We start from the raw sequence: 27380 nt of genomic DNA, 5'->3' as shown, positions 1-27380 counted from the left end.
TGAGCAAGTTTGTTGCACCTAATTTGTTATTTCGCGCCGCGCGAGTTGCGGCCTCCGGCGCCCCGCCCCGGCGGCGAGCGCTCCAACTATTTCCTGGAAATTGACCCGAGGCAAGACAAACACCTTAGAGATATTACACGCTCCTCCTTATTGGGCTGTGTGTACAGGGGGAGAAACTTGCCCTGATTATTTGATTTACTTCAAACGTGCACCGGGTATTCTGCCGTGGTATGGAGAAACGCCGTAAGAACTTTGAGACGCTGCAAATTTCCTGAAATAAAACACGAATTTCTTGGTTAAGTAGTGAATATATCTTTCTTCCAATATTTATTTAATTTTGTTCGCGATCTCCCTTTAAGTTCCAGAAAATTTCACGGAAGCATACGTAACTTTCCTGCAAAGTAAAAGTTTTCGTGGAGGAAATTTGGCAACTCTCGAATGTTCATAATGTGTTTTTCCTTGGCATGGCGAAATACTGGACTGCAGCCGTGCTAAGAAAACACGCCTTATGAATCTTATGACGTTGCAGATTTCCTTTGCAAACACACGAATATCTTGTTAAACTTATGAAAATTTTTCCTCCAATTTCACATTTGATTTTGTTCGCAATCTCCCCTTAAATTTTGGAAAATTTTGATGAAACTTATTCGTAACTTTCCTCAAAAATATAAGTTTTATTGGTGGAAATTTGGGCAAGCTCGAATGTTCATACGGAGTTCTTTCTTAGCACGGTAGTACTAATGCGTATACTTTCGTAGACTTGTACATCGATGGTGGAACTACGGAACCGGTGATAGGACATTTCGTCAACAATTTTCTGTCCGCGCACCTGTTTTTTCTAGTAGTTTATGTCAACGCGTTTTTCCGGCAGTGGAGTTCTAGTCCACCTATCAATTGATACCCAAAGTTAATAAGTCCACTTGTAAATACTCACATCACCTTAATCAAGCGGAAACCCGCTTTCGTTCAGCTATTTTACTCTTGTTTCAAAATAAAATCTTCTTGACAGCAAACTCAAGAACGTTTCTGCCTAAATTTAGTCACTTTTTCCTCTAATTAAATTCAAAACTTAGGATGAACGTTATTAAATATGGATACTAGGACTTAGTGAGTTTTTAGACTACCGCTCTATTTTTGTTTCGTAGTATGTTGATTTATTTTGTGAGGAAAGCTCCGTTCTCTTAAAGGATGCCTGTCATTCATAATATGTTGCAGCGCCCTCAATTTCGTATGATACTGTGCGACACTTCTGTTGTGAAATAATTGCTTGAGACGCCGCGCCGTGGCACGCTGCGGCGCGGCGAGCGACCGACCAGCGCATTGTCGCCTACAAACCTAAGGGGATACTACAAGCATTGCGCAATGCGTGACGTATCCCCTTAGGTTTGTAGGGGCCAGTGCGCGTTCTGCTCTGGCAGCACGCAACACGCTACTCCGCTGTCTTAGGCAGTAATATTTAAACTCGCGGAGTCGGCGTTTTTCAACTCATGATTTTGAAATGTTTGCAAACCTTATGTGTTGAAATATTCTCATGAAATTGATTTTAAAAAAAAATGTGTATTTTAGGAAAATATACGTAATTTTTGTAAATATTAAGGTGGTTTCGTGTCAAATTTACTGATTTCCTCAGCACTTTAATTTTTTTCTTTTATATTTGGTGCAGATTGGTACATTAAAGTTTTCTGGGTTTTAACGCACGTTAGCTACAAATTACAACTAACTGTCTATACGACTCATGAGTTTATCGCAACCAGTTTGTAACAAAATGTGTTGGTTTGTGTTTCACTTCTTAAATTAACCAAAAGTAACACGAGAGCACAAATATTCGTATCAGTGTGACATGCACACCCTTTCTAATACACCCGTCTCTGGTTCCTTTTGCACTGGGAAAAAACACATTGGATCTAGAGTCCAGACTCTTGAAAACATTGACAAGAAAAAAAATTGATTCAATCGGATTTTTTTTGCTTGAATCAAAGGAAATCCGCTCAAATTAAAGAGGCTTGGTTCTTGATTTAAGCAAAAATCCGATTGAATCAAGAGTATTTTTTCTTGTCGATGTTTTCAAGAGTCTGGACTCTAGATCCAATGTGTTTTTTTTCCAGTGTACGTCAATTATGTTTAACCGTTCAACAAGACGTTTCCGGGACTAAGTGTTGATTTTAGCCTCGTTTCTAATCGTCTGCGTCGCGGTGAAGCCGACAACGTGGATCGGGGCACGGCCCGCACGTGAGTTGTCGGGTGGCGTCTCGTCGTTTAAGGGTTCCGGGATGAAATCCCGTAATTGTTGCCCGTCCCCCGCCCTGCCGCGCCTCGGCCATCCCTTTAATTGTGCTAATTCCTTCGTCATCGATTGCAGCCGCAGCTCCGCGCTCCCGTAATCTCCGAGTCTCATCACATCGGCAGCGCAGACCATGTCTCATCCTCGACGAGGTTCCCAACCTCGGGTCCAACCCGGCGGCGCACAGTGGATCGAGTCCATCAGAGAGGTCGGCAGGGTGTCTACTAAAACAGGCTGGTCAAAAATAAGTACTTTTACAGTACTTTTTCAGTACATTCTCAAGTATTTCAGTACCTCCTCCAGCAGAAAAAATCTGTACTTTTTCAGTACCTCCATTTGACCAAATTAGAAAAATTTCAAAAATTTGAAATTGCGACAAAAATGACAAAAAATTTGAACAAATTCCGGATCGTTTTGCGGAATTTCGGCACTTTTTAGCGGCTCTGGTGCTTGCACTAGAGCTGCTATTCCGGACGGTCCCAGCTGGGGAGTATCAATGGACCATGTTACATTGTAGAGACCGCGCGTTGGTTGATGGGAATTGGCGCCATTTTCGACTATGTACCTTGTCATGACTTTATTTTATTGCATATTGTTTTATTGTTAGCCAATGCTATGTTGTGTAGTGTATTTTTGGAATCATGGTGATACAGTCAATAATTCAAAATTGTCTGTGCTTTAATCTCGTGATGGAAAAAAATGTACTTTACGTTCAAAATTAAAAATTTGAATTTTAAAGTTTTCGCGGTTAAGGAAGCTCCAACCACTGGGTTGGAGCTTCCTAGTCATATTACTCGATATCAGCTGATAGCAAACAAAGGTTACCAAGGAAACCGTAAACGTTTAACAACTATCGTGGCCATCGGGGCGATTATTGAAATGACATCGACTCTATGTCGCCGCTTACGACAGGATATAGCCCTATCTTATCCGTGTAATATATCGCAATTCGATATTGTTTTGATTTTTAAATGGAGCAATTTATTCATAAAGTTCCGATTAGTTTTGGCGAACGGGCCCCTTAACCTACGTCACTAGGCCTTCTTGGAGGCCTTTTGGGGGCTCTAGGCCCCCTAGGTCCTCCCAAAGGGTTTGTGTGTCTAGGCCCTCATTCTAGACTACAACTACCGTCGCCAGAGCCGCTTTCCGACGCGAATGCGTTGGAGCTTACTGCTTGTTTAGTACTTCCGGACCGCCCTGAAAAAATCAGTGCTATTCCCGGACTTACCGGAAATTCCGGACTTGTAGACACCCTGGGTCGGACAATCAAATTTTTGACTACAACGGCAAATTTTGATGTTTATTTCGTCAAATTTTCAATTTGAAGGGGTGTCCTGGACGAAAATTCCACGAGAAAACCAATGGGACCATTTTCAAAACCCCAAAGTATTTTATAACGGAGTTATAAGCGTCGAAAGTTTCCAAAATTTTGTCCCTACTCTCCTACTGACTCGATCCACTGTGCGACACCGGGATGACCCCCACCCTGAGCGGATCCGGATCGTGATACAGTCGCGATACGGTGGCGCAAAGTAGGCAGTCAACTGGGCTATATCTGGACATTTGTTAAAATGCTTGATCTGGTACTTAATATTTGAATGGTACATGGATAAATGTACGTTATTGGACAGTCAGTTATGTACAGAAATGTAGAATTTGATTCAAGGAGCAGGGGGTTTGTTCCTTTTTTCCCCCCCAGAAAGAACACCCTGAAGATTTAATAGTGGTATCCCATGTAATTTAGAGCGCCAATTTGAAAAAAACCTTCAGTATTTTCTCCAGGCCCGCAAGTTTTTCGGGATACTTATGGAGATGTTCCCGAAAAAGCGCTGGAAAAAAACACATTGGATCTAGAGTCCAGACTCTTAAAAACATTGACAGAAAAAGGACTCTTGATTCAATCAGATTTAAGCTTAAATCAAGAACGAAGCCTCTTAATTTGAGCGGATACCTTTTGATTTAGCTTAAATCTGATTGAATCAAGAGTCCTTTTTCTTGTCAATGTTTTCAAGAGTCTGGACTCTAGATCTAATGTGTTTTTTTTTCCAGTGATGTTCATAAGGCGTTTTTTCTTAGCACGGCGGTATAAGAGTGCTTTAAGATGGTGAGAAAATCACTGCCACGAAAAACAGTTTTCTGGCACGAATCGGCAACGCTGCATGACGGTGGCTGGAAAGGAGGAAATTAGAACGCGAGAATCGGCGGAGGCTTTGGCGGATTAACTTCAGCCGAGAAATCGCTTTTCAGTGACCGGTGGCAGATTCTTTCCTCTCTTTCTCCGGGTCTGCCTTCAGCCTTCTCGGCACACAGGATAGCAGTGAGGAGTGGAATCCAGTGATTTAGCTCTATCTCTCTCTTTCTCTCTCTCACCCTCTTGGTCCATTGTCGGGGCCTGGACCGACCCGGCGCGCGGCGAGAGGGACGAGGTGTCCGGTCGGCCACGACAATGGATCGCGCGGGACATTGTCGGCTCTGGTTTGACCAAAGCCCGGAAGAGCTTTCCGAGAGGTTCGAATCTCGACTTGAGGCAGCATTGTCAGCTTGCAGCGTAGTCTTCCGCCAAGTGGCTTCATTTGCAGGCTGATCGTGGAAATTGGTACACGAAGTGACATAGAAAGAAGAGAATGTGAAGGGGGATAAGACAATGTGATAGGGCAAGACGAAGACAAAGCGAAAAATTTTCGCCGAAAGTGGAGAAGTCCTATTTTTGGACATAGGTGGTTGCAACGGACGAAAGAGGTATGTGACAGACTAATTAAACCATATAGTATTATGCCGCAATCACACGCTGAATATAGCAGCTGGATGTGGAAGTCAACAGTCATCGCCCAACGGCTGAAATTTCGCAAATTCGAGTTATTTTCATCCAGATGTGTGTCGAATCTATTCGAATAGCTCAGACAAATCCAACATTAGTCCGATGGTTGCTGGGAATCGTTGCTGAATTTTGTGCGTGAGGCATCGGGCCGATGACTTCCACATTCAAGCCACATTCAGCTCCCACATTCAGCGTGTGATTGCGGCATCAGTCCGAAGTCAATACCACCCATTCGTTTTAACCAATAGGCTTCCTCCGTTTTCTCTTTGTCTTCTTCACCTCTGTCACTTGCGGGCTAATTATGGAAATTGATACACAAAGCGAAAGAGAGAAAAGAAAAAGTGACAGGGAGAGAAGACAATGTGAAGGAGAAAGAAGACAAAGTGATAAGACGAAGCGAAAATGAAGAAGTCCTATTAGTGGAAGAAGGTGGTTGCAAGGGACTAAAGAGGCAATACACTGACTAGACCTGCCGTGCTAAGGGAAAACGCCGTATGAACATTCGAGAGTTATCACATTTGCTCCGATGAAACGTTTATTTTTGAGGAAAGTTACGAATATGTTTCCTTGAAATTTTTAGGAACTTAGGGGCAGATTGCGACCAAAAAATCAAAACACAGCGGTGACGCTCCCTGCGCGGAAAAATGTCTTACTACGCACTGCTGTAGATTCACCTTAGCTCTGAAAACAAATTTTGTATCTTTTTTCGAATAAGGTTGGATTTGTTCTTAGCTGGCGAAAACCAGCTATAATGCGATAAAGGGTTAGCATCTGGCGATGCCTGCGACTCAAGACTGTTCCACGTGAAACAGTGATAAAAGAGCACTTCCAGTTGCCCTGGAACTGATGTTTTAGTCTGCAGAGTGTGACGCCACGTCAATGACGTCAGAAACCAACTGCGAATGCAGAATATGAGCTCGTCTCGCCAGCACCGTAAACACGGTGCTCGAGCTACAAGATGCGGTTAATAGCGTAATAGAGCACCATGCCGCGTTCCTCCCAACATGTGAGCCTTCAAAAACTCGGATAGGCAAAGTGGATACTTGAAAGCTGAAAAAGATGCTTGCAGCAGTTTGCCGCGCGTTACTGTTATCCTGGCTTCTGTGCTGCAGCAATGAAATAACACGGGTCAGCAATTTAGACGGCTTTAGCCAGAATTAGTCTAAAACATTCCGCGTTGCCTTGAAATGAAATGCATATGGATGGAACCGTTTGATCCAATCTTTTTGACTTACGTACGACTAGTAATAGAAAAGAGGAATGAAATATCAAATGGCAGATTGCCAACCCAAACCGAAGAAGTGGCTACGGCCGGTACCGGTTTCATAGAAAATAGTTAGGTTAATATTATGAATAATTATTCGTATTGACTAATTGACCCATCAATTTATTAGACTTGAGACTTCATATGGACCGAAATGTTTATGATTTTATACTCTCCAAGATATGATTAAGATATGATATTAAGATATGATTAATCTCTCATTATTTAGCTATTCACATACTTGAGTTCTCAAGTGCAACTTTTCTTTTGAATATTTGTATTCTGAATGTTATATACATTTCCTATGAAAAAAAAAAAAAAATCCTTTTGACTTCATTAAAAAGTATACGGATACAGTAATAGACGAAGGGTTGTGACTTTCTTAAGAGAAAAATTTTAGATGATAACTTTGAACAACAGACTCAGACGCTCAATGCACCTTTGAGTCTTACCTGGCATGTGAAATGGATGATTGGATTGCGCTGGATCCATATCGATGATTACTGCGTATTAATGAAGTGCCTCTTTACGATCTGTTAAAATTTAAGTGTCCAACGCAGTGCAAATAGTCAGTCTGCGTCGTGCATCGGTGGAGTGTGGTTGGTTGGGAGGTTAGGGAATGCGCCGCCATCTTGGCTTAGAAACTCGTATTTGCGAACTGAATTTTTCGAATTTCGGGATCAAATATATGTGATTTTGCGGATTTCTGGATTTGCGGATCTAGATAGTGTGTAACGGTTGCCTTGGGCTGGTACATGGTAGGAACGGAGGGGGGAGGGGCTCTTACTGGAAGCGCAAGGATTACCACTAGTGTGGTATTTGAAGTAGTAAAAAAAAAATGTTACAAAATCGAGGACTTACATGATACAGAAGACAAATTTCTTCCGGGAAGCAATTATTCATACACGAGTGTAGGAAAGAAGTAAAATCAAATTATAAAGTGAACATATATGCTTCCCAGCGACACTTCGCATGAATTCATGCCTGTTACCCCATTCCTTGAAAATCTTATGATAGGTATTGCTCGTTTAAAATCTTAAGCGATTCCTACAACATAGGATACGGAAAAAACTCAAGGATCTCTCCTCTTTCTGTGCAGAAGAAACAACTTTAAAGACTCTGCGACCCTTCATCTGCCATCATTAGCATTTCCGTTGGATCGGGTTTGCAAAACCCCTCCCTTTTTCTGAGAAAATGCTCGGCATAACTGGCATTTTACGCAGAGAACATGATATACTTCGTGTACAAAGGAAGACGATCTAAGTGAAGTGAAAAGCGCAAAAAAAGATAAGTGCGCTTGCTACTATAAAGAAAATGTCAAAGTTACAACAAAAGGGTTCACGGATGACTTTTCTGAGAAACGAGCATCGGCTAATCGAGGGTAGAATTTCTTCGATGAAACCGTGAAGAGTGCGATTCATCCTAGTTCCATCGAATAAAGAAGAATTTTAGATAACGCGACTCACTTACTTGTGTAACTGAGAACTGCTTTCCGTCTTGTGTGATAAACTAATTCGATGGGTTTTTACTACCGTTGCTGCATCTGTTTAAAAGCATAAACGTCAATATATGTAACTGTATTGTTCTGAGAATTTTCCTTGCAGTTTCTTGGATTTTAGGAATGTATATTTCCTTCATGGGATCATGTTCGACGAACTTTCAACCCATCCGTCGGTGGAATTGTTATTTTTGACAGCAACTTACGTCTGCATGTTGATTATTTGAAAACATCTAAGACTCATAGCCCTGACTCGAGCAGTCTGGAATCCTGTTCTTGACACACAGCTTACACATGCTTGTTTATGTTCCTTACACATTTCGACTATTTACAAGTGCTTCATTCTTACCGTGAATAAAACATGTTATTTACATCAAATCATTCTCTTCTTTCCGGGTGCTTGTGTGTTAATAATTTAGTTCGAGGAATACTGATGACCTGCATTCTCATTTCAATGAAATGACACAAAATAGGATCTTGGTACGTTTTATAATTTAAGTTGCATCAAAAATCTTACCTATGCAAATACCTACGTAAGCGCGTACTTCAAACAAAGAAGACTAATAAAATCTGGGCAAGGTATGAATTCAGACACTGAGCAACATGATTTCCTTTCAGAGTTATTTCAGTAGAACTAATTACACGATATTAAGTCCACAAACCGACTCTTAAACAAAAAGTAGTGCTTACAAAAAACATTGTTCAAACAGCGAGAATACGAATCTATAATGAAACTACAGAAATACGTATCTCGGTTTGTAGCCCTGTCCTGTCTTACTTCGTTTTCAAGTCATTCCTTGAAAATTTCAGTGATTTCTTATTCTCTCTGCAACGAAAACTGGGTGAGAATTTTGAACCGCAGTGTTTCTTAGGTATCCTTTAAAAAGATAGAGTGAGAGCGGAGATATTTAGACAGCGCATCCAAAATACGCATTTTTGCCGTCTCGCCGTCAAAATTTCTCATTTGTACATACAGACTTCGATTTGATTTGCGTGACAGTATTTGTTTATGTACCGTGAGATACTTGATTTACAAGCTTAAAATTGTGAGAATTACTACGCCTTTAACTTATTTTCCTGGCTGAGACCCTGTCTATTGACAAATTGAGCACTGAAAAAAAAGAACACATTGGATCTAGAGTCCACACTCTTAAAAACATCGACAAGAAAAAATACTCTTGATTCAATCAGATTTTTGCTTAAATCAAGAACGAAGCCTCTTAATTTGAGCGGATTTTCTTTTGATTTAAGCTTAAATCTGATTGAATCAAGATTTTCAAAAAATACTCTTGATTCAATCGGATTTTTGCTTAAATCAAGAACGAAGCGTCTTAATTTGAGCGGATTTTCTTTTGATTTAAGCTTAAATCTGATTGAATCAAGAAACCTTTTTCATGTCAATGTTTTCAAGAGTCTGGACTCAAGATCCAATGTGTTTTTTTTTCCAGTGAGAGGACAGTATGTAACAAGATAACATCATTCCGTATTGCATTGCTGAGTACTCGTGAAATCTGGCAACTCTTTCACGGGGTAATATGGCATGACAGAGGGGATTTTCAGTCGATGAAGAATAAGTCGGTCCAGAGCGGGGCGGGGAGGGCGGGGGGGTGCCTGGCACCTCCACCACTCAAAAGTTCCCGAGGATCAAAGTCTTTCGAAAGAGATCTAAATCTAATCAAACCAATTTTATTTTTCCCGTCGCCGCGGTCTGGGATATGGGGTCACACTCTTGCCGCGCGGTTGAGAATAAGCACCCCCCCGCCTCGCCTCGGGGGCAAGCCCGCTCGAAAGTCGGACAACCCCGCCGGCAAATCTCTCTGAATTCGAGTCTAGAATTACATCATCCGCTTACGTCACAATCCAGTGCGATTCCTAAGTCAATTCGTGACATACTTCCCCTCCCCATTTTCATATTTGTCCTTCCTGGGGTCCCCGATTTTTAGGGCCCGACCCGTGATCCGACTTGGTGTAGAGCCTTTTGATTGGATCACACGATGATACGAAACTGGCTTCGCCTCTTCCGGCTTTTCTGAGGCCGGAAAGAGCATGGAAACGAAGTTATGAAACTTCTCAAAGACCAAGACTCGACAACTGAAAGAAAATTCAAACTCTTTGATTCTAAATTCTATTGATCCAGATAATCGTGAAATTATGGATGAATGATGATAATCGTTGAAAATCGGCTGTTTAAAAGATAGAGAGGTCAAAAAGGGGCTTGTCTATACCTTATTCACAGCTTTCGTGCAAGTCACACACTTCATTGCGGTTTGAACAACTGTCCTCTTTCTTTCAACTTTTCTTAACCAACAATACCCAGGAAGATGGATCGGAAGAGGAGGGCCAATAGCATGGCCCCCAAGAAGCCCAGACCTAACTTGCTTGGATTTTGACCTGTGGGGGAAATTAAAGGATACCGTGTACAAAAGCCGTCCCAATAATCCTGAGGAGATGAAACAGCGTATACGAGACGTTTGCGCAAGCATCAAACCACAAGAATTGAGTAGAGTTCGCAAAAACTCTCGTAAGAGGCTTGTAAAGTGCATGGAAAGCAACGGCGATACTTTAGAGCACAAAAAAATCTAACTTGTGGAATATTCTACACACTATTCATTTAATGTGTCCTCAAGCAGCTTCCATTTTATGCTCTGCCTTGATCTCAATTGTTTTATTGATTAATTCCAATTTTCTTTTTCGTTTGTTTTCTTCTTTTTTTTTATTCTTAGCATTAATTTGCCACGGCTGTGCCTTATTTTTGGATATGTTTTAGGAAGTGTTTTTTGTTTTACCAAAGTTTTTCTTTGAAATTTAACCGTAAACACTTTTGTGGTAGATCATCTATCGCCTTCTTTAATCTCAGACAGATTTCTGATTTACCTACTGCCGATTTTTGTAATCGAAAGGATTTCTAAGTTACCATTTTGCCTAAAGGAGTGATTTTTTGTTGTTCTTGTTGTTATCTTGTAAATAAATTCTCACCATTTTAGCACGCCCTCTTAATTTGACTACACTTAGCAGTAAAACGCGATGTTCGAGACTATTGTTTGGTCACATCATGAAAATTACAGATAGTTAATCGATTGGAAGGTAGCATTTGTTACTTGCCGTCGAAAAATCCACCGAATATCCGAATGCATGGGATAATTGCCGCTCAAAAGCCGTGAAATTGACCAAAAACCGCGTTCTCCGCCATTTTTCGGTCGCCATTTTGGAACGGTGTGAGATGGCGACCTCTGGTTTTGAACAAAGAGTTCGTTTCTTTATGCCCTTTCCACAGATGTATCACAAGTGGGGAGTTGCCATTTGAGATTTTTTAGTTACAGCTCCCAGACCCCCTCCAAATGGGGAGCGCGGGTCCCCCATTTTTGGGGCGCAAAAGTGGTCATGTAGCACACCGATAGAAAGTTCTTGGTCTCTCCTTTTATGCCCCCCGGCCGCTACGCGGCCCAACCCCCAGAGGACGCTTCGCGTTCTCTTAGGCCCGCGTCGACAAACGAACTACCAAAAAAATGAAAAGATTTTCATACCAGACTCTCATTTATCCGATCTCCTTCTGACCAGGAGCAATTGGACCAGTAAGATTCGAATGAAAATATCCGCATTTATTTCAAATTTCACGCCAAGACTGAAACGAAACAGAACGTTTCGTCACTTTTGGATAGTCTGTAGCAATGGAGCATACCTTCGATTAACTTACCCTGCTAACAGCCCAAGATTCAACATTTCCCGCTTATAAGTTCAATATAGTTCAATTTTCCGCTACATTTGAAATTCCCACCATTTTTCATGGCGGAGATTCTTATGGGTGGAAACAGTTCTACGTGGTCAAATGCATCATGTGATTCTAGATCCTTTACTTATGTTAAGACTCACAAATAAAGGAAGATGTGCGTTTACGTGCTTTTGGTGATTCCTCGGAGTGCAAGCACGACTATTAGGTCGAACGCATCATGCGAATCGAGATCTTTCAGTTGTGGGTTTCAAACTCACAAAGGGCGGAATATGTGCTTCTACGTCCTTATGGAGATTCTTGAGGGTGCAGACACGGCCATTCCGTCAAACGCATCGTGCAAATCGAGAACTTTCACTTGTGAGTTTAAAACTCACAAAGCGCGGAAGATGTGCGTTTACGTGCTTTTGGAGGTTCTTATTATGGGTGGAAACTCTGGTATTTGGTCGAATACATCATGAGATTTTAGATACTTCACTTGTGAGTTTAAAACTCACAAAGCGCGGAAGATGTGCGTTTACGAGCTTTCAGAGATTCTTAGGGGTGCAAACACGGCTATTCGGTCAAACCCATCATGCGAATCGAGATCTTTCATTTGTGAGTTTAAAACTCACAAAGCGCGGAAATTGTGTGTTTACGTTTTTTTCGAGATTCTTAGGGGTGCAAACACGGCTATTCGGTCGAACGCATCATGTGATTCGAGATCATTCACTTGTGAGTTTAAAACTCACAAAGCGCGGAAATTGTGTGTTTACGTTCTTTTCGAGATTCATACGGGTGCAAACGTTGTATGGTCGAGGGCATCATGTGATTCGAGATCTTTCACGTGTGAGTTTAAACTGACAAGGAGCGGAAGATGTGCGTTTACGTTCTTTTCGAGATTCTTAGGGGTGCAAACACTGCTATTTGGTCGAATGCATCATGTGATTGTAGATCCTTCACTTGTGAGTTTAAAACTCACAAAATGTGGAAGATACGCGTTTACGTGCTTTTAGTGATTCCTCGGAGTGCAAGCACGACTAATGTATTCGGTCAAATGCATCATGCGAATATGCGAATCGAGATCTTTCAGTTGTGGGTTTCAAACTCACAAAGCGCGGAAGATGTGCTTCTAAAAGCTTATGGAGATTCTTAAGGGTGCAAACACGGCTATTCGGTCAAACGCATCATACCAATCGAGATCATTCACTTGTGAGTTTAAAACTCACAAAGCGCGGAAGATTTGCGTTTACGTGCGTTTGGAGATTCCACGGTGTGCAAGCACGAAAATTGAGTCGAACGCATCATGCGAATCGAGATCTTTTACTTGTGAGTTTAAAACTCACAAAGCGCGGAAGATTTGAGTTTACGTGCTTTTGAAGATCCCTCGGTGTGCAAGCACGAATATGGAGTCGAACGCATCATGCGAATCGAGATCTTTTACTCGTGAGTTTAAAACTCACAAAACGTGTGAGATGTGGGTCCTTTTTTCAAATTCTGATTACTGTGGGCTCATCTAGGGACTATCACCTGTCGAAAACTCCGAAAATCACGAAAATCGACCCAGTCGGACGCTGGAACTAAGCGTTACCAGATATACGCAAATTTAGGAGGTCTCAGAACTTATACTATAGATGTGATAAAACTGTGTTTTAGGTGTGAAATTTTTGTACAGCTTCGTTGAACAACGTCTGTGTAGAAAAATAAATTGGTGGCGAAGGTTTTTATACGCCCATAACTCTTAAGATACTATGGGTGGAAGGTGACGATTTCTCGACGTACACCGCAACTATAAGCGGCGGAAGTATTATTCAAAACAAATGAGAAACAGTTGAGAAACAATTAGTAATTATGTGAAGATGTACATTTCAGTGGCGTGGCGTGAATTGCGATGTATCGAGTGTTCTGTCATTTAAACCTATGGTAAAGAATCTATTGTCAAGGTGTTCGCAGCGAACACCCTGTTTATCGATCCTTTTCCATAGGTTTAAATGGCATAACAATCGATATATGGCATTTCACGCCACGCCCTGGTACATTTGTTCCAAATTTGAGGAAATGTAGTGTTGAAACTGCGCTCAAAGACTGGCTTTTCGTTTGTTGCAGGTGCGATATTCGAGCAAGGCACGACGGAAGTGCAGTCGGCGTTCAAGTTCGCGATGCTCACGCACAACGAGAACGTGACCGGGGACGGGCTCGCCGGGCGACGCTTCGAGTTGCAAGCCTACGTCGACGTCATCAACACAGCCGACGCCTACAAACTCTCCAGACTAAGTAAGTAGACCTCCAAATCAACACGTTAATGTCATGATATACAAGGTTATTCAAAAGTCACGCACCAATGGTCATGAGGGAGGTGGCCATTTGAAATTTTTGAGCTGCCCCTCCCCCCCTCCCCCTGAGGGAGTCCAAAACTAGAAAGTATCTAAAAAAGTTTCTCCTTCGATATGAGGAAAAACGTCTTGAACCGCAAGTCGATATCTTAATTAGAACTGCAGTTATGACCAGTGGTGTGTGACTTTTGAATAACCAGGTATGTATTTCAGGAGGAAAAATAGCTAGCACGCTGCAGAGGAGTAACTATGCCACTCTGCCGTGCTAAGGAAGAGCGTCGTATGAACATTCGAGAGATGCCAAATTTACCTTCATAAAACAGGTATTTTCTACGGCAGTCGTGCACATTTTTCTTAGAAATTTTTAGATATTTTACACTGAAAAAAGTAAGGTACCATTTACAATGAGTCAACTTGATTTTTACACAGTGATACTAATTAGTTAAAATAACCAGAATTATAATATTGTTCACCAAAAATCAAGTGATTCTTAACATAATATGGTAACTGCTACTATTGTCACTATGCCACTAATGCTACTACTAACAGTGTCTTTAGCACAAAATTCAGTATCCCTCAAGAAATCCTTGTTCCAAGGAGAGACGTTCATGCACCACGACCCCATATCGCACCACCATTTCTTTTGAGAAATTTTCACACCGAGATTGAATAGTTCATTTTAAGGAAGAAGTGACAACAAAAATATCACTAACACAGCACTTTCATAAAAAATAAAAATTGAACATTTGGAGGGTTTCCTTAGTGGAGTCCACATACGTTATGGTGGTGGATAATACATCGCGAAAGGCTTCTAAGAGTATCATCTTACAATAAACCTGATTCTTGACAAAAAATTGGCTGATCAACCGGACACTGGCAAAATAACACATTGGATCTAGAGTCGAGACTCTTGAAAACATTGACAAGAAAAAATACTCTTGATTCAATCAGATTCAAGCTTAAATCAAAAGGAAATTCGCTCAAATTGAGAGGCTTGGTTCTTGATTTAAGCTTAAATCTGATTTAATCAAGAGTATTTTTTCTTGTCGATGTTTTTAAGAGTCTGGACTCTAGATCCAATGTGTGTTTTTTTTCCCAGTGAACCGCTTTGGTTGATCCAACCAAAAGAAATTAACCTTAAGTACAAAAACACAGAAATTACTAAAAGTAAAGCCTTTATAGGGTTCGTCGACCAAAATTTATCTTCAGTTTGAGCATCGGAAGCGAGGGGCTTCCAAGAGATTTCAGAAGTTCGTGGAGCCCTTCTTGGTGAATGGAGACGCGCGTCGGGGCGAATTTACACGCGAAACGCGGCGAATTAACGCGCGAGGCGTTATCGGAGCGTCGCAGAACGGTGAAGAGGGGGGGGGGGAGTAAAGCGCTCGGATCCAATTCACACGAGCCGCCCGGAATGCAAATCGCATCGAGATTAGACGAGGCTAATCGGAAACAAATTGATTAGAGCGCGCGGAAAAAATAGGATGTGCAAATAATTCGGTTGCGGCGAAGCGCGGCGCCGAGTGGCGGCCCGATTTAATGTGATTTTCTCCCTCCGCGCGGCGGTTGCCGGGTTCCATCCCCCAACCACTTGGAGACCGGGGAGAGGCTTTTCTCGTATCACCAAATGCGTATGTCCACGCAGCCGTGCTCAGGAAAAACGCCGTATGAGCATCGGAGGGTTGTTAAATTTTCCGTTTTAACCCATTCATTTGTGAGAGAAAGTATGAATATTTCTCCTTGAAATTTTTGGATACGTTGGATCTCGTTACGAGGAAAATTCTCTGGAAAATTGGACGGGAAATAATCACAAGTTCTCCTGAAAATTCGTAAATCACCAAAACAAATTTGGTAACATACGAAAGTTCATACGGCGTTCTTCCTCAGCACGCAGCACGGGGAAGAGCACTTACAGGCGAAAAACGTTAGCATTTAAGTCAACATACATGATCCCTCTCGCGGTGAATGAACGAAGAAACTTGCAAAACATGGTATTGAATGGATTTACTCTTTTACAAAAACCGTTGTAAAAAGCAGGATTTTGGTTCTTAATGCTAGTTCAGACGCAATTGCCAAAGCACCGGTGATGAACATGACACAATATAACGGCAATTTTGGCTGTCCCTTTTTCTATCATGAAGGTTATTCAGTTCTCGAGTTCAGTAATCAAGTTCGATACATTCATGACAAAACAGATGAAAAGATAAGAACGATTCTATGAGGAAAGTGTAAGAGGCTGAAAGATCAAGAAAAGAAGTCAAAGGGATTTCTGGGCTTCGCCCCTAATGTACCTTCCATTTTTCAACTGCTGTCATGGTTTTGGCATTGATTATTTACATGTATATTTGCTGGGAATAACAAAATATCTATTGTGCACATTGTGTCCCAAGAGTATGAGCCGTACTGTTTATATTCTATGCAGGTAGCACAGGTGGATGAGCAACTTTTAAATTTTATGCTCTTAGCCACATTCCTCATGATACCAGATCACTAATCCGAACGTCAGATTGGAAAGAGAGTGAGTAGAGAATCTGGCTGCTGTAGTATGAACCTATCTGTTAGTAGATGGAAGTTACCATAGGATAATATTAACATTTTGGTCGATTGAGCTCAATTATATTTACAAATTACTTGAAAAGGAGTTTACCTAAATCTAAGTTACCGTGGCTTCACAGCGAGATGCAAAAATTCAATGAAGAATTTCACGAGCTGTACGGAATTAACTTCATGATATCCAATGTACACAGTACGATTTTTTAAGAAAAACATGTTAGGATGTGTTGTCCTCTGTGGACTACCTCTGCATTTTTGTTGGAGGGTGGTAATGAGTTATCTTTTCTTTTCTTTTTTTTTTTTTTTTGATGGATAATGCATAAACGCTACTTAAAATGTTGAAAAAGTACCATGCACCATCCATAATGTCTTATTTTCATCATATCTCCATTGATTGTCATCTTTCATGTTAGAATTTTTTTTTAATGTTCTGAATTGCAACTTTCTTCAATTTTTTCTCGAAGAACTTCCAAAGGAAGAGTATGGAGATCAGCTCATAATAAAAGTAAGGTGAAAAAGGCAGTCGATTCCTTCTAAATCTTGTGACTGAGTCAAAAAATATTAGGGAGTATAGAGCATCTATTTCCCTCCTGGACATTTTCAGAGAGCATCTTAAACTCAAGATATTCAATGACGATGTCATTGAATCTTACGATCGCGTGACGTCTCATTAGAAACCTCGGTTAAAAACTACATCCTCATTTCATGGTGTAACTGTCGTAAAACATCCTTTCCAAAAACATTAATTCCCACAGCAGAAAAAGAGCTTAATTAACTGAAATGGATCTTCCTGTAAATAATTTGTACTGGCTGAAGAGCGATAAAAAAAGAATTTTCGTTTATCTCGTCAGCATCTGTGTCTCAAGCTGATCCCTCTAACACTGAAAGTAGGACCAAGAAAACAGATGATACCGTTATTCGATTGAATTCCGGCATTTTATCTCGAATACAAGCTTTAATCCTCTCATCCTCAGTATCACAAGGTAAAATGCCCTACTGAACCAAATTAATTTAAGCACAACAATTTACGTCTAGCCGCCCCTCACATAAAATCTTGCAGAGTTAATCTACTTCATAAACAGAAACAACCAATACCAGTTACTGAGATTGGAGCAAAATGATTCTGAACGGCTCAAGTACTGAAAAATGTATCAGCTTTTACAATGTTGACCGAGATTGAGTGTGATGTGTTTGCTTTGATGGTTTAATTTCGGGCGTTCTTACTTTTGTCAAAAGGGTCCCACTGCGATTTTGATAGTTCCTACCTGTGAATCACGCTTTCTCTGAGAATGGAAATTAGGTGTTTCCGCTTAGGTCGACAGAATGAATACCCACTACCATCCTAATATTATACATCCAAAAAAAGGCATTAAGAACTATGTTAAAACTAGCTCCAAGAGATTCCTGCAAAGATCACTTCATCAATCTTAAAATTCTGACCGTTCCCTCCTCGTAATCTACAGGTGTATTTCAAATCGTGTAATTGACACCTCATAAGCTCCAGAGACACTTAATCCCAGTAAAATCAATACCAGATTTCGTGTCATTACGAATGCCATCAGGAACAGCCACTATGTAAGGCGCGGCCGAATTCTGTTTGAGAAGTTCCCCCCAACTCTAAAAAGTAAATATAGGGATAATATTTTAGTATTTTTCTAAGAAAATGTCTTCATTGCCAAATGTTTATATGGTGAAGCGGAATGTTTGGCATGAGTCTTGTTTAATTTTATTTTCAATTCTTTTTTTCCCTCTATCCTCATTAACATTGACATATTAGTTCTAGGCGTTATGTGCATTCACAAATAAAAAAATATAATAATTATTATTACAGCGGTCTCGACCTCTGTATTATCCAAATTTGTCCGTGAAAATGAAACGAAGGTGTTAAAGCTTTGAACATCGGAAAACACACACTATTATTCTTTTTTCTGATAGTTTTGACCGCTAAAAAACACAAATTTTTTGTTGTGCAACCGCTATTGGCAAAAATAATCCAATTTATGGAGTGCGCCACAATCCAACTCTGGCGTTGCAGTCATCACCGCAAACATCCATATTGTTTAATTTACCTAACAAAAAATTAACTACATTTTAATGTTGCCAGATTTTCCCGCGAAAATCGCATTTTCAAGGGAAAATTTTATGAATATCTGGTAGAGAATTTCCTAAATTTTTCTTCGGATCTCATGCAAGTATCAGACGATTTTCGACGAAAATCGTGCAGATTAATTCTAGTAAAAAATTGAATCGTTAGAGTTAATTTTGTAACCTTAGAATGGAGTTACGCTCCTTCGTGCGGAATTTAATTTTCACCGGGAAAATTGTAAGAATTTCTGATAGAGAATTTCCTTAATTTTTCTTCTGATCTCAAGCAAGAATCAGACGAATATTCGACGAAAATTATGCCGATTAATTCTCGTGAAAAATTGAATTGTTGCAGTCAATTTTGCCACCTCAGAATGGAGTCACGCTCCTCTACGAGGTCTGTTAGATTAGAAACCGGATTTTGGTGGTGACTAGCTCAGAGTGCGTCCGAATTAGGTTTCCTTGGACTTTTCTGATAGCTGAAAACATACCGAAGAACGCTAGATTCACAGATTTGGTTTATTTTGATCAGTGTTTATTCTGTGTCATCTTTCATCATCTTTTATCACCAAAATCCGGTTTCTAATCTAACAGACCTTGTATACCGGAAACGAAGATTTGCCAACCGTCAGACTCGCCGCTTCAACTTGGCAACGGCGCTCGCATCTGTTTGACTTTTCCGCTTTTCACTCGGGCTGAGTCTCATGCGAGTTGACGCTCGTCGTTACACCTTCCCGGCGGCTCGCGGCCGGTAAGTGCGCTGCCATTAAGCTCCCGCCGAGCCCCGTTGCCGCGCCGCCCGAAAAATCCCCATTTCCTTTTGTTCCGCCACTCGGAAATTCCCGCCGCCGGCTCGGGTCGGCAACCACGTCGAAGCTTAAACGCCCGGCGCAAGGCGAAAAAAAAAGTCGTTCTCTTTTTTACGCTCGACGAGTTGACCACTTTGGTCGATCCGCGTTTTGTTTGTACCCCCCCCCCCCCCCCACGGAGTCACTGGACCGTGCTGTCGCGCCTACCTGTATGCTTAGGCCGATCGACGTCGCTTGTAAGGACGAAGATACGGTTGGAATATCAATCTGAATTTGTGTGAATGTGCAATAAAATTGGATGCAGGGACGTGGAGATAAAATCTGTTTGTTTTGTGACGCATATAGCAAATTGCTTGCATGTGATAGGTCACTAACAATGGGCTGATTATTGAACTTGATGGATAAAGAGAAAATGAGGCGACTTTGTTGGTTGAAACCGGTGCTTAAAGGCACGGCAATTAAGACGCGGAATCTTACGCGGCGGACGGAAGGGAAATCTGTTATACGCGTTTCAATGGGAGCGGCAACTAAGGAGCGGAGCGACGCCGCGGCGATCTGTCGAGAACAGATCGGAGCGGAATCCCTTGGAGATTCCGCCTAGTCCGTCGAGTTTTTCGCTACAATGAAAAATCGGGATCGCTATAATAAAAAATTTGTGTAAACCTGAGCCATCAACAGTCACCCACCCATCCTATCGATACATTTTTTGAAGGAATCAGCGCCTCAGTGAAGAATTTATCTCCCCGCTTGCAGCTCGAAGCAAAAATATGCGTTTCTGATATGGTCTGTAACCTCGAGTATCAAGCACTGCAGGAACAGCCGGTCTTCAATTCACATACACAATCGCCGTACAGCGTACACCTCAAGGGCGTCCATCACTCCTCCGACCCAACGCCACAATGATACATATGATTACATTTTTGCTGACATGTAGTAGACATTTATCTGTATTTAGAAATTAAACATTTGAATTCAATAAATGCAATTTTTGGACCATCCAAAATGGAGGATCTAGCGCTCCAGCGAAGCGGGAAAATGGTGGCCGAGTTTGAAATCAGACGTCAGCGCGGGAGGTATTTAAGTGTTTAATTTGTACTTGTCAACTGACGAGCGACGGGCGTATCCCGCTGCTTTGCGACTCATCCCTTGAGCCTGCAGCTACCACCCCCGCCCGCCCCCGCCGCGCCGCTGCGTCTGACGGATCTACACGTCGACGATGAAAGAATTGCGGAATAATACCGGAAACCCCCTCAGCTGGGACTAATACTCCCGCGCCGAGGAAAAACCCCGTATGAGCCTCCAGACGTTGCCAAATTCCCTTCGGTAAATCATGAATTTCAGGGATAATTTGTAAATATTTTTCCTCAAATTTTTTTTAGATAATTTTGTTCGCGATTTTACCTGAAGTTCCTGAAAATTTCAATGACAAATATTCATATCTTTCCCGAATAATGAACATTTTATAAAAGGAAATTTGGCAACATGCGTATGTTCATACGGCGTTTTTCCTTAGCGCGGCGGTAATACCGTCCGCGGCTCCGCACTCCGCATTTGTCGCGCTATCAGCTCGGCTCCGCGTATTAGTCGCGTGCATGTTGTGAATCCAATGAGTGGGGGTTGACGATTAGGGATGTACAACATTTGTCCGGGACACTTACCGTTTTGAATGATGTTCCCTAGACGCAAAGCCAATGAGCGTAATATTAAAATCGGTACCGTCTGGGGAAGAGAATCAAGTGATTCCAGGAAACGGGGGGCCTTGTTCATGATCGCTTCTTAAACTGTTTCTTTCTCTAGAGGGTCTCGTGTGGTTTACATTGTGATTAAGGAGGTCTTCAATCCCGTATAATAAAAATGACAATATTTAAAAGCCATCAAATGGACGTATTTCTGTCAAACGGAACGATAAGCATTATGACGTGTTTGGAAAAAAAAAACACATTGGATCTAGAGTTCAGACTCTTGAAAACATTGACAAGAAGAAATACTCTTGACGCAATCGGATTCAAGCTTAGATCAAAAAGAAATCCACTCAAATTAAGAGGGTTGGTTCTTGATTTAAGCAAAAATCCGATGGAATCAAGAGTATTTTTTCTTGTCGATGTTTTTAGGAGTCTGGACTCTAGATCCAATGTGTTTTTTTCCCGGTGTGAGCCCTGTTATGCATGTATTCTTAGGGGTCTCAGGGCTCATGTTCCAATGCACATAGTTAGATCGAAGCTCTAAGATACTTAAGAATATTGTAGACGAAGGAATCAAATTATATTTTCGGAGAAACAGGGATAGTTAGTCGTTTCAGAGTATACCCGGTGGGGGGAAAATGCAGCAATAAGTAGTTTTTTCGCCACAATTTTCGAGTTTGAAGCTCATCAACGTCACTAACTTTCATATAATTATCCAACTTAAATCAGTAGTTAATCTGCATCACACAAAGTGAATTCGCTCTTTTATCTCGGACACCCTCAATCTGGAAGTACAGCAACTGAAATATCCTAAAGGCTATCATTTCATGTCATCGAAAGTTGGTATGGCAACATTAAATGAGCGGCTGATTCCACCACTGCCTCCCGAATCAGAAGATGCACGGACATTTTTCAAGTGATACAATAGTTTAAACTTGGATGCATTTGACGTATCGCTCCCAATTGAAGGCGCTTGTTGAGAATGTGGCCTTTGACACACTTACTTTATTACACACCTGGCCTGTGCTAAAACATTACTTTCAGAGGCTGTTAATCCAAGTAGCAATTTAACAGGATTCGAAAATTGAGATCCATGTTGTGAAGAAACTGGCAAGGAGTCGCGATAAATTCCATTCGATAAGTGATTCCACCGCACTGCCTCCCGAATCAGAAGATGCCCGGACATTTTTCGAGTGATACAATACTTTAAACTCGGATGCATTTGGCGTATCGCTCCCAATTGAAGGCGCTTGATGAGAATGTGACCTTTGACACACTTACTTCATTACACACCCGGCCTGTGCTAAAACATTACGTTCAGAGGCTGTTAATCCAAGCAGCAATTTAACAAGATTCGAAAATTGAGATCCCTATTGTTGTGAAAATGGCAACGTGTCGCGCGATATATTTCATTCGATACGTGATTCTACCACTACATCCCAAATCAAAACATGCATGGCATTTTTCAAGTGATACAATACTTTCAACTCTGGTGCATCATTCCTAATTGAAGACGCATGTACAGAATGAGGCGTTTGACATACAACATACCTATCATCTTATTGTCATTACGCATGAAAAGTATAGCGGGATGGACTGAGATGCTGTTTATACTGAGTCGACAAAATGCGGCCCCTTCTGATGTGAGATTTTTCCGATTCGAAGGCAGTAACTTATTCTCAGAATTCCTTCTCTTCACTGGAAAAGAAACACGTTGGATCTAGAGTCTAGACTCTTGAAAACATTGACAAGAAAAAATACTCTTGATTCAATCGAATTTTTGCTTGAATCAAAACGAAATCCGCTTAAATTAAGAGGCTTGGCTCTTGATTTAAGCCAGATTCTGATTGAATCAAGAGTACTTTTTCGTGTCGATGTTTTCGAGAGTCTGGATTCTAGATCCAATGTGTTGTTTTTCCACTGTTCATAAGGAAATTCCCTGATTTTTCTACATTTTACAGTCGTTTTTCCCCCGAGATCCCAGGATTCCCGGATTGCAGGGACCCTGTTTTACACTTTCCAACAATAATCGTTATCTTGGGGAACTCGGTGTCCCCGACAAGAGTATCATCTCCGGGAGCTCGCGACACCCGCCTCAGCGCACCGCGATCTCGAATCAACCTTCGCCGTGCTAAGGAAAAACGCCATAAGATCATTCCAGGGTTGCCTAATTTCTCCAGATAAAACTTATATTTTTGAGGAAATCAAGACTTATTTTTCCTTGAAATTTCAGCGTATTTTAGATTGAGTTGGGAACAAACCCCTAATAGCAGAGCTAAATTCACAGTATAAAAACAAAGTATAACCGTTATATGAAGAGCGTATTTATAGAAAGAATGTATAATCAAAGTATAACGGTTATAGGAAATATGTATAAAGAGCGTATTTATATCAAAGATGTATAAATGAAGTATAACGGTTATATAAAACATTTTTACAAATAACTTTTATATAAATTAATTGTAAAGGTTATTCGCGCAATTTATAAAATCATTTGATTAATAACGGTTATACGACGGCTGTTCCCTTTAAACATCCCGTTACTTAACCGTTATATGAGTGGTATACTTTCGTTAAATTTTTTTTTACATAAATCTGCTACTAGGGACGTGTCTAAAAAATCTGAAGAAATTTTTTTTACGATTTGCTCAAGATGTTCATTTTTTATTGAAGTAAATATGGCAACGTCTAACGGCTTCTGCGGCGTTCTTCTTCAGCGCGGCAGACCACCGATCGACCCCGCACCGCGGAAATAGTTCCGCGTAAGTGGTTGGTCGCAATTACTGCACGTCGGAGTTGAAAGGCTCCCCGGCGCCCCCCCCCCCCCCCCCCGCCCGCGCGGCTGCAACGTGGAGAAAAGATTACGAGACGTCATGTCACATCAACCCGAAGAAATAAGCGTCCACGATCCCGTGATTTTGACGTCTCTTTATGCTAAATTTGTTTATCTCCTCCCCCGCTCGCGCTGCCTCTCAACTCGTGCTCTCGAAAGAACATGTAAACGAGGACGTCTTTTTTCCCCCGCCCCCACCCCCGCGTCGGGCGACTGCATGGCCTTTCCGCCTTCCCGTGCATCTCCCGCTCTGTGCACGGTTGTCAAGTGGTACGGTAAAACTGATGATTTTAAATGATTTCCTGGTACAATAAAAGCTCGTTAAGACGAAAAATGAAGGGACCGAAAAAAATTCGTCATAAGCAATTTTTCGTCTTAACCGTTCTCCGCTTAAGACGAAATTTTTCGTCTTAAGCGGCGCGAAATTGACGGAGGCAGACTTTGAAACGGTTACAGCATTTTTTGGCTCAAACGTTACACTCCAACAGTTTCTTGAAATTGATGCTGATGCGGACACAAGTGGTGTGCGGACAATTGAAGATTTAGTTGAAAGTCATCTTAGTGTGAACTGTCAAAGTGAGGATGAACACAGTGCCAGTGAAGAAAATGATGACCAACCAATGTGTGTCGCGGAGGCTCAAAAGCACTGGACAAACTTAGGGCATTCTTCAGTCAAAATGACGTGGACGATACAGTTTTCAACAGCCTCCAAAATTTGGAAGCAGTTTTGTATGTTGGAATTTTTTAGTCAACGTGCGTTTAAAATCTGGGAAAATTGTGCTCATATGAGTTTTTTCCCTCTATACTGAAATTTTAAGCTTTATGCTGATTTTTAACGCTTGTTGGTTAAAAAATTCCAACATACTGTCGCACGACCTGTACGTCTACCGCAATCAGTTTGTGATTTTCTAATGGTCTCGAAATCGATAAAAATAGGATGCGCTTCCTATGAAAATGATGAATTTTTCTTCATAGTCTACACAAAGAGAAAATTCAACACAAAAAGTTTGGTTAGAACATGAAGTAGAACACAAAATATCCAAGCCATTGGTCGACTCCAGGGTTTCCCAGTCTATCAATTGTTTTCTGCGCGGAATTCACCGCAAATTGTACCAAATTAACACAGAATTTGAGACAGTTTGTGCTTCACTTCATTCATGAACCAAAAAAACACAAGAACACACAAATGTTTATCAATGTATAAGGACCACCCGTTTAAACCAATAGGATGGCTGCACTTTCCCGATTTTCTTTATTTATAGTTTCATCCATCGATTCGAATGAATAGCTCGCACAATGTCTCGCATAATGGCGGCAATTTTTAACTGCAAGTGGGGTTACGAAACAAGGTCGACTCATTTATTATTATTGTATGAAATTATCATTGGGTGTGTTATAATTTGCCGGATTCCTGATAAAAGTGACACTGAATTGAAAAGAGTGTATGAAATGAACTAGTTCGCAGGAAATTCCTATGCACACAGTTCCTTTTTGTTCGAATACGTCTGATTATTGAAGAATTAAACTCGAATAAACGCACATTCTTTACACAGCTTGTGAAGTTGGGCGTGAATTTCAGAATTTTTGGATGCAATCATCGTGATTTCTCAGTCATTCCCCTCCAGAAACTCCCTTCTTTCGATCCGGCAAAAGTTCGCAACGGACTGCTTCCGTGTTCATTATCCGGCAGCAGGTGGTTTCCAAATTTCGATTTGGGACGCTCCCGGGGAAGTGAGGCCTCTTTCCCTGCGAACCGGAGTTTTTTTCGAGTGGTTAGGCAACGTCCGTGGCGAATCTGGGTCTTTCCATCTGAGGAATATAATTGGGCGCTCGTATCGGCAAAGCAACAATGGTTAGATTTGAATGAGGTCTCTCGGGCGAAGGATGAAAAGTTTCCTCGCTGCCGAGGCCTCCTTGTTAACGTGGGAAATTAACGAACGCTTTTCGGCAAACGATTACGATCCGGAGACTTTTCACTCGCAGCTTATCCTTCTGCGATGTGTTTGAGCTCCGGATAACAGTCGACTCTGGCACCGTCCAAAAAAGAAAAAAAAACGGCATAGCCTCGATCAAGGTTTTTCTTTTTTTTTCGTCTTTTTTTTATTCCTGCAATACGCCATACCACCAGAGGAGACTTTAACACTATGAGTCTACACAAACATCGTGAAGAAAGTATAAAAAATGACGAAGACAGGGTGTCTAGTTTTTTTTTTTTCATTTAGGGAAGTCCTGATGAAATCCGGATTTTTCCTGATTTTCGACTGCTAAATCCTGATTTTATAATTTTTCCAAATCGTGATAAACTCCTGATTTATGAGGGAGAAACTTTAGCTTCACAAAAATAGCTCGATTTAAAAATTCGATCGGAAGGCCAATTTTTCTCAAATCCTGATTTTACGACCGATTTTTCCTAAAATCCTGATTCACTTCAAACCCTGATAGAATCGGGAAAATCCTGATGCTAGACACCCTGTGAGATTATGGAAAAACTATTAAAACTCACTTGCGCATTAAAAAAAAAAAAAAAAAAAAAAAAAAAAAAAAAAAAATCGGACCGGTTTCGGGGTCTTTCCTTCATTTTCAGCGAACATCAACAAGGAAAGCCTTCGAAACTGGTCCAATCTTACTCATTTTCTATGTACAAGTAAGTTCTAAAAGTTTTTGAATAACTTAAGTCATTTTAGCATCTCATGCAGTCCGTGTTACGTGTTTTAATGAAGAAAGTGTCAGGTGTCTAATAATTGAAATAAGAAGCAAAAGCGTCGGTCGTTTTCTGCTAAACGGAACCAGAAACAGGTGAAGATGGGGTGTGCTCGTTAGTTGAGGACCGTGAGAATGAATGGGAATTATAACGCGCTGGTGACGTCAGCGGTGACAGCCGGGCTTTCTGGAGCACACCTCATCTTTCCCACTAGTTTATTGTTCCGTTTAACAGAAATACGAATCATAGAGTGTGCACAGCCGAAGATAGGTGAGAGGTTCAGTTACACGATCAAATTGAGCCATCAGATTGAAGCTCTGATTGTGGAAAAAGACCTGAGGTGAGGATGCGACCAATGAAAGGCCCAATTTGATGGCTCAATTTGATCGTGTAACTGAACCAGAAGAGAAAAGGTGCCTGAAAAGACGATTGATTGCTAAGAGCGAAATGGATGGTTTGAATCAGAGTTTAAAATCTGAAAGCATTCATGATCCGACCATTACGGCACGTTCCCAAATTATTTACTTTTAGTAATTAGACTCACCACCATCCAAAAAACCAGGGGTGATTTAGAAAACATCGTCCTAACATCATTAAAATATCTTCCGACAAACTGTGTAGCAGGTGCGAAAAGTGATTCCGCCAAAAAATCCATGTGAGTGAGTTATTGGTGAACTGCCGCGGGAAATTTTTTTCTAAGAACTTAGAAGCATACATACTAAAACAGCTCCAAAACGAGAAAAAAACTCAACATTGCAAAGAAATCGTGGAGAATTCTAGCCGGGGTAAAAACTATTCCATATTCCTAAAAGATATTGGG

General features: G+C 41.2%; 1 protein-coding gene across 1 annotated transcript in view; it reads left to right on the top strand.

Annotated features, from left to right (window-relative positions):
- Positions 1–27380, top strand: part of LOC109036963 (glutamate receptor 1) — a 567301-nt gene that overhangs the window by 260205 nt on the left and 279716 nt on the right. Inside the window, exon 2 of the mRNA XM_072302018.1 lies at positions 13674–13841. Within this exon, the coding sequence (XP_072158119.1) occupies positions 13674–13841 (168 nt within the window). The remainder of the gene's footprint in view (positions 1–13673; positions 13842–27380) is intronic.

Source organism: Bemisia tabaci, chromosome 6, assembly GCF_918797505.1.
Source record: "Bemisia tabaci chromosome 6, PGI_BMITA_v3".
NCBI classification, from domain to species: Eukaryota; Metazoa; Arthropoda; class Insecta; order Hemiptera; family Aleyrodidae; genus Bemisia; species Bemisia tabaci.
Note: the sequence above shows the minus strand (reverse complement) of the source record. Positions and strands in the feature narration are given on the sequence as shown.